The 8688-nt window shown below is 48.5% G+C and overlaps 1 protein-coding gene across 1 annotated transcript; it reads left to right on the top strand.

The window, feature by feature from the left end:
* Positions 1-1114: 1114 nt before the first annotated feature.
* Positions 1115-8487, top strand: PPP1R15B (protein phosphatase 1 regulatory subunit 15B). The gene is made up of 2 exons (XM_080568880.1): positions 1115-2682; positions 5552-8487. The coding sequence occupies exons 1-2, from the start codon at positions 1276-1278 to the stop codon at positions 5762-5764; spliced, it is 1620 nt and encodes a 539-aa protein (XP_080425006.1). The 5' UTR covers positions 1115-1275; the 3' UTR covers positions 5765-8487.
* Positions 8488-8688: the final 201 nt, after the last annotated feature.

Consider the following 8688-nt stretch of genomic DNA (forward strand, 5'->3'; position numbering starts at 1 on the left):
CGGGGTATCTCAATCACCAATTAAACCTAATGAACGTGCCATTCGACCTTGTCACTCCCCCACCTCAGCTGCTCACCGAGCCAGCCCAGGCCTTGCTGCAGGTGGGTGCAGCTCCCCGCGCCCCACACCCGGCCTGCCTGCTGCTAACCGGGCTGGCCTGTGCCGCAGGACCCACCGTGTCCCCATGTCCCTGTGCTGCCATGTCCATATCCCTGTCGCTGTGTCCCATGTGTCCGTGTTGCCATGTGTCCACGTCTGTGTCCCTGACATCATATCCCTGTGTCCCTGTCGCCATCTCCCTGTGTCCCTGTGTCCATGTCTCCGTATCCGTGTCGTTGTATCCCCACGTGTCTGTGTCCCCGTGTCCATGCCTATGTCCCCATGTTCTTGTTCCCATGTCCCTCTCCACGTGTCCTTGTGTCTCATGTCCCCATGTCTGTGTCCTATGTCCCTGTAGCCGTGTCTCCATGTCTCTGTAGCCATGTGTGCATGTCCTGTGTCCATCTGTGTCTGTGTACCCATGTTCTTGTCCCTGAGTCCCTGCATCCCCTGTCCCCATGTCTGTGTCCCTGTAGCTGTGTGTCTGTGTATCCATGTCCTGTGTCCCCATGTGTGTCCCCATGTCTGTGTTCCCATGTCCCTGTGTCTGTGTCCCCATGTCCCCATGTCCGTGTGTCTGTGTCCGTGTCTGTCCCCACATTCTTGTCCCTGTGTCCGTGTCCCCATGTCCTTGTGTCCCATGTCCCCATGTCCATCTGTCCCTATGTCCATGGGTCCCCGTAGCCATGTGTCTGTGTCCATGTCCCATGTCCCCGTGTCTGTGTGTCCCCATGTTCTTGCCCCTGTGTCCCATGTCCCCATGCCCATGGGTCCCCGTGGCCGTGTCCCCGTCAGGGCCGCCCCGCCGTGGCTGTCCCCCCCCCGCCCCTCCCGTCCCCCAGGGGGCGCTGTGCCGCGCGGCGGCTGACGCAATCCCTGCGCGGTGCCGGCGGGCGGTGCCTCCTCCTCCCCCCTCCCACAACCAGGGGGCGGAGCCTCGGCTCCACCCAATCAGCCGCGGCGGCGCCCCTTGACGGACAGCTCCTGCCCTCCGCTCCCGCCCCGCCCCTCGCGGGTGGGAGGGGGCAGCGCGGAGCCGCGGCGCTCGAGCCCCCGCCGCCATTTTGTAGCGGCCGCCGCCGCCTCCCCGGCCCGGCCCGGGATGGCGCCGGGCCCCCGCGGGGAGCCGCCCTCCGCCGCCCCCGGGCCGTCCTGAGGAGCCTCCCCCTCACCCTCATGGAGCCGAGCGGCCGAGAACGGAGCGGCCCCGTGCCGGGGCGAGCCCGCGCCGCTTCCCTGCTGGGTTTCTCCCCGCTTTGGCCCAAGCTGGCCGTGCCCAGCGCGGCCCCCGCCGCCCCCGGGCCGGCCCAGGCCAGCCCGTCCTTCTCGTGGCTGCGCCTCGCCTCGCAGCTCCTCTCGCCGCTGCCCGCCCTCCTTCACCGCCTGCGGCCCGGCCCGGCTCTCAGCAGCGCCCTGTGCCCCGCTACCGGGGCTCCCCCGCCGCCGGAGCCTCTCCCCTCGCTCCGCCGGCCCGAGGAGAAGGGGCAGGAGGGAGCCGGGGGGGTGCGGAGCGGCCCGGCCGCCCTCGCGGCGCGGAGCGGGGATTTTTTTTCCTTCGTTTTGGGAAGCGGCAGCTCCGCCAAGAGCCGCCTGCCCCGGCCGCTGAGCGCCGAGCCCCCCGGCGAGGCCTGGAGGGGCGGCGGGGGGCTGCCCGAGGTGGAGCTGCTCCGGAGCAAGCGGCTCGAGTTCCTCCAGCAGCGGCTCCTCGTCGTGCCCGAGCCCGACCACGGCTACCACAGCCTGGAGGAGGAGCAGCAGCACAGGGGAACCGCCGGGGAGCCGTGGAAGCCCGAGGAGCAGGAGGCGGCGAGGGGCTCCCCTCCCCCGAAGGGGGAGCTTGAGGTGGGAGCTTTGGCCGCAGAGGGCGACGAGGACTCAGAAATCGAGCGAAACCTTCCGATTTCAGCCAGGCCTGCTTGTGCTAATAAGTTGATAGACTATATCCTAGGGGGAACCTCTAGCGGGGAGGAGAGTGCGGGTGATGATGATGATGAGGAAGACTGGGATGATAATGATGATGATGGGTTTGACAGCGAAGGGCTCCTCTCGGATTCAGACGACGGGAGCCAGAGCGGGGAAAGGTTGCACCTCTGGAAGTCCTTCTTCAGCCTGGATCCTTACAACCCGCAGAACTTCACGGCGACCATTCAGACATCTTCCAGCAGTCCAGGAAAGGAGATGCACTGTGGGTCAGATGTGGAAGAGGAGGAGGACGAGGAGGAGGAGGAGGAGGATTCTTCATGGGCAGACTCATCTTCGGGCTCTCCTCACCTCAGTTCTGAAGAGCATGACGAGTGGGAGTGTAGCAGTGTGGATGAGGCAGAAAACTTGAAACTTTGGAACTCATTCTGTACCTCAGACGATCCTTATAATCCTTTAAATTTCAAGGCACCCTTTCAAACAGCAGAGAAGAAAGGGAAGCCTGGCTCAAAAGGAACAGAGGGGCCGAGTTTGGGCACTTCTGAGCATAGTCACTTAACTGTCTGTCGGGTACAGCTGGAAAAACATAACTGTGGGGTCACAGACTTGGTGCAGCATGGCATTCTTTTGGGTGAGAAATGTAGAAGTACCAAGCGGAAAAAGGTATTTTTTTTGTTTTTGTTTTTGTTTGGGATCTGCTAAGTGGTATGTGGGTGGGTGAGGTCATTTGCACCAGGATTCCAGCCGCGGTGGTGGCAGATCATACCCTGTGAGCTTATGGTCTAATTATTTGACTGCAATCAATGTGCCTCATACGTGATGGGAGGCTTTGTAATTCAGTCACACGGGGCACAGAATTTCTTTATGCTTCATTTCTAGACTGGAAGTTGAGCTGCTTTTTAAAGACGGCTTTAATTCTGTGTTTGCGTTCTAATGTAGCTTCCATCATCAGACGAACAGATGAGAACTGTGATCCAAGTTTTGCCCCTGGAAAGCACCCTTTTCTGTTGTGAATCATGTTGATAAAGTATTTTAGGACTTTTTGGTGCACAGTGTAACTGAGACTTAAGTGTGGTAACTATCTAGGAGTGTGTCAAGCCTACTTTTTGAGTTCTAGACAGCAAAAGTCTTTGGGAGTAGGAAGAACTCTTCAGTTTTGGGTTAGCTCATGCTGCAGTAAGCTGTTAAAACTTTCAATAGAAGTGCTTTAACGCTCCTAATTCTGATTAAGAGGTTACTTATAATTCAGCAGTCTTTATAAAAAAGGATGTAATGGAACTAGGCTTTTGAATGCTGGCTAGAGGTGTAGCGTGTTTGAAGAGTCGGTGTGTTAAACGTTAGTGCATGTGCTAGGATTCAGGTAAATAAATTTGCCCTCTAAAAGGTTTTGTGATGCTACAGATGGACACAACTGCTTTTCAGACACGAGATATTCCTCTGGGTCTTGCCTGACACTTCATACCTTTGTGTGAGTAATAGCTTGTGATACCAAGTCCCAGGATAATGCCCTGGTGTAACAAGATAGCAACAAAGACAAGTTGTATCCCGCTTTCTTTAGCGTTCTTACAGCACAGATTTTGCTTCCCTGAGAGCCCGGCTTGGACTTCACTTCATACCTGCTCTTGCTGGGGCAGGTGGTGGTTACAAACTTAGAAGGTTAACACGAGACAAACCACTGCTTTGCCACCTAAATGGAAAACAGTTTTTGCAAGAGGACCTTTGTATCTGACAGCATGTGTCTGAAATGCTGTGGCACTGGTGAGCCCTGCTGTAAGTTCATGCTGTCATGCCCTAAAATCTCGTTGCGTGGCAGATGTGTACACTTAACAGCACTTCTTGACTGCAGTAATAATGTTTTTAGACTAATTTACAGTAATCGAGTGACACGGTGAAACAACAATGGTCTAGACGCAATATTTAGTGCGTTGTTACAAAATCCGGTAATTGTGCCCAAGGGTATCTTAGACTGATGTAAAAAGGCTGAAAGGTGGTAACGCGCTGAGGGACAGGCTGATGTAACGGCGCCGGGTGCCTGAAGGCAGGTACCTAATTAGGCCTGCCAGCGGAGGGGAGCAGAGGTCGCCGAGCAGTGACCGGCGCCTACCCAGGAAACCTTGGAGTCCTTTGCCCCGCACAGGGCTGTTTCCTCTGTGGCATCGTGCAAACAGCAGCAATATTCGTGTTTGTACAGCCCTAAAGCCTGGGAGTGTTTGTGTCACTCGCGGGATAGCACGTGTGTTCGCAGTGCATGTGGGGTCTGGTGCCCACGCTTCCCAGACCGCTCGAAGTAATTTGGGGTGGCTGCACTGGAACTGGGTGGCCTCTGGGGTTTGCTTTCAGCACAGTCCCTTGGGGCTCTGCGTCTTCTGGTGGGTATTCCTGTAGGTCACCTCTCCTCTAACTCTCACCTTCATGTTTTCTGTGAGGGTTAGAAGGTGGCAGTACCACGCAAAGCCATCTCATCCTACACTTCTCATTATGCTGACATGAACGGGGTGTGAAACCGTGGGTTTCTGTTAATAGAATGCAGGAATAGAGCAGTAAGTGTTTTCTGCCTCCACAGATTCCTTCCTGGTCTTCCTGCAGCAAATTAGAGTATGCTGATATAACTACAGCAGTTTCCTTGTCTTCAAGAATTGGTCCTAGCCTGAGAGTCAAGGGACTTTGACAGCTAGTTAGTTTGTCCTTCGATTTTAAGCCTTTTATGTAGCTAAATAAAAAGCCACTCATAATTCTGCAGGCATCTCAACTAGTTTCTCTTTCTCTTATCACTTGATAAGAGAGAGACTTGAATCTTTATATAGCAGTCAACTAAGTACTGTTGAGTTTAGACCCTGACCCTACAAGGTTTTTCCATTTTCTTAAGAATAATGAAGAGTGGAAAAAATTTGCATTCAGTTTGAAGTGCCCCAACTGACTTCATTTCCTTCCATGAGCTTACCATTGATACTGGCACTGAACAGATGAGTTTGTTCCAGTCATACGGTGATGAGTGTTGATTCCTTAAATGCAGCATAGTAAGATTTCTTATCAGGCACTCAAGTTGACTCACACGATTACTCATTCCACAGAACAATGGCTCTCGCTTTTTGTATGATGTACTAATCAGAAACTGGTTGGTAACATCTAGTCTTAAATGAGTGTTCTGGTCTATCCTCCAGAATAACCTGCAGGAACTGTGTCTGTGAGAGGTTAAAGTGGTGCTGGGGGGCTGTTATTTCGCAGGGAGCGTTGTTTGCTCTGATATCAGCCCATCTTAGGCCGCCGTTTAGGGACTACCTGGCAGTCTGAGCACTGCTTTGGGTGGAGGGAGAATCAGCAGCTGCACGTGAGGTTGCTTTTAAACCTGAGAGGTGAAACACACTCCTTCCCTGCTGGTTCAGAGACATAGCATGAACTGGTAGCACACCTGAGTGTTTGTTGGTATTTTAGACAACTTTTATTTTTAAGTAATTGTATGTGCAGATGAGGTTTAAGCTCCTTTTGCATGAGTATTTGGCTAACGCTTTGATAAATGGCTTGTCTTTTCCAGGTAACCTTCCTTGAAAAAGTTACTGAGTATTACGTCAGCAGCGAGGAGGATCGGAAAGGACCCTGGGAAGAGCTTGCCCGAGATGGTTGCAGGTTCCAGAAACGTATCCAAGAAACAGAAGAAGCCATAGGGTACTGCTTCACCACAGAGCATAGACAGAGAGTTTTGAATAGACTCCGAGAAACCTACTCCAAGGGGGTTGATCTCTTCTAGCACCTTAAAAGACCTGGTGGTTGTGTGTGACCCGAAGCACTCATCAAAATCTTCAAACCAAGAAGTGGCAGCTGCGTGTGCTGTTTTGAAATGGGGAGAAAAGTGGGATTCTAACACTTTTTCCCAGTTTAATATTCAGCCAACGAATATACCTATGTGTATCCCATTTTTGACATCCAAACAAAACCTTTCGAGTATCAACAAGGGTGAGGGTGGTATAATTGCATTCCTCTTCAGTACCATTTGAGAAACAGACTGCTTTAGGTTAAATCCATTCCAAAAATGCCTTGTCTGCCGTATGTTGAGAAGTGGTGGCTATTCAGTTGGAATTTTGCACTTTGAAAAAGCAAACATATTTTGAAGGAAATATTTATGGAGCTCAGAACCTAGTTATTGCAGTTTTGATTTAAAGTTTGTAAAGGCATGTGCTATTTGTTTGTGGTTCTCCATTTTCTCTAACCTATACAAAAGTCTCCGATTTTGTTAGCTCATGATGTTAACTTTACTGCACAAAGCGGATGCTTTTTGCTTCCTTTTTAAGGTCCCAGTTTTGCGTGCAATCTAATTGTTTGAGTGTCGATGTAACGCTTTGATGTCTTAATATTTCAGTCTAGCACACTGGGGGATTCAGGGGAACTCTGGTGCACTCTAAGCCCTTTGGTTTGTCTTTATTTAAGTAGTACCTTTACCCAGTACTGTTCCAAAGGGTGTTGGCTGCTTGTGCACCAAGCCGCTTTGCTTTCAGGGCAGTGAAAGGCCTCGTCCTGATCAATAATTGAAGCTTCAAGGTACATATCAAAGCTGTGGCTGATGGTCTGAATTGAGATAGCTGCACGTGTGGAACTAGGCCGTAGGTCTTTAGGTAATCTCAGAGCAACTTCACCCTAATTGATTCTGCTTCCTGATGGAAGTGGAGTGTTCTTTGTATTTCTTTTATCTGGTACGTGTAAGGAGAATTACCTTTCTGGAAATCTAAGACTACAGAGTGCTGCGTTCTTTACCAGAAGCCAGTATTAATACCTCTCTGCGTCTGCACTTTTGTTCATTTGGTACCAAAATAACATTTCACGTTTGGGATCTGAAAGTTGAGGTCCTCGGTGGAAGGAAAACACTCCTTATTTGTGTTTGTAACTTAAAATGTTTAATTGTTTCAGTCAAAATAAAAGAGCAGCACAGTTTGGATATGCATTTGGACCTGGAAGATGTTGTATGGCTGTAACCCAAGCAGGAATGAGGTCATGCAATGGAATAAATACCAGTCAGATCTAAAGAATTCGTATCTGTTTGCAAAAAATGGTGTGAGTAAATGATTTGCTATTTTGTTCATTCAGCTGACTAGGAGTGCCTCTATTTTTGTAAGGAAGAGACCTAGAAACACTTGAAATTTGTCGTCTCATTAATCTCTTCAATTTTGAATTCAAAAGAAGTTATGGATACATGGAGAAAAGAGCTTCCCAAAGCTTTACGGAGTTTTCTGCTTCATCTTGCCATGCTTTTGGCAATTTTAATTGTCTCAAATTTCAGAGCTTTGGGATTTACGCTTTATGGAAAAAGTTCGTTCTTTGGATTTAAAAATTACCTTTCTCTCCTATGTGTTAGAAGTGTTCATTATGAAATTAAGAGAGTTAACTGAGACATAGTAGAGTTGTCACACAAAGTATGGCTGAAACTCAGGCAGCCGTTTGGATTGGCTAATTGAAAGCCATGCAACAATGTTATTTTAATCCCTGTGGAATAAAAAACCACATTCTTTTCTAAAAAAGATTATTTTGGTTGTGAAATCATAAATCATGCCCTTGAATCCTATGGATTAGCTTTCAGTTTTTAGGAGTTAATTTTCCTGTATCGTATTTGATAACAGGTGTTCTGCTGTTTTGTTTAGGGAAAAGCACGCAGGATGATTAATGTGTTAGAATTAGAGAAAAATTGTTGACATATGGTCCTAGCGTGACTGATAAGTAAAAATGCTGTTCGTCGCTCTTGGTAAAATATACGAGAGCTTTTTTCCATGACACTCCGAGTTTATTTGGTCTTGTAAAGCTTGCTGCTGCTTCAGTTACTCTGGTTAACTTGGTGTAGTGGTGTTCATAAAAAAAACTCTAGGGTGATGTGAATTAACACCTGCAGACACCGATCAACTTTTTGCAGAGGCTTGGGAAAGGCTACAGCTGGAAATGAACAGAATTGACAAATTATCTACAAGCTAGGTTGAAAACTGTTCCTTCCAAAAGTACTTCTGATATCTGAGATTATTTTTTTTCAACCTGCAGTGTATCAAGCGCTCTGTTCTAAAACTTCTGATTCTCAGAGAAACGTGCCTGCTCGGGTAAGTTTTTTCCCTCCTCTCAAACCTCATACTTCCAGAGTATCCAGTGGTGGTAGGAAGTTATTCTAACACTAAATTTATGAGCAAGCTAATTTTTTTTTGTCACCATTTTCCCTATAACATACCTTAAAGTTGTCTTACCGGATGTGTACATGTGCGTTTGGAGTGAAACATAAAAAATAATACTTGTTGAACTTTAAATCAAAACTGTAATTATCAGATTTTATTTTTGTATAATTTAGAGAAAGTTAGAAAACCTTCAACATTGGCTTTATACAGATTTTAATTGATTTGTGTCGAGTTTGTTGGGTTTTTTATATCTAAAGTTATATTTCTGTACATAACAAAACTATTCAGAACTAATCTGTAAATTGTAATAAAGATATTTGCAAGATAATGGTGTGCTGTTCTTTTCTTTGGAAGAGCTGACGGGAGACGTTGTGTAACGGTGCTGAAGCCCAACTCGTGCCCATGTATTTCGCTTTGAGAATGTTAAATGCTTTGTCAGAATTGGTGTTACAGAGGTGGTAGTAATTTGGGAGCAGGCTGTAAGCTCTGAACCAGTAACTGCGTGACTGTAAGGGCTCCTGTACTGATG

Source organism: Anser brachyrhynchus (genome assembly GCF_964034855.1).
Source record: "Anser brachyrhynchus genome assembly, chromosome: 27".
In the NCBI taxonomy this organism is placed as follows: domain Eukaryota; kingdom Metazoa; phylum Chordata; class Aves; order Anseriformes; family Anatidae; genus Anser; species Anser brachyrhynchus.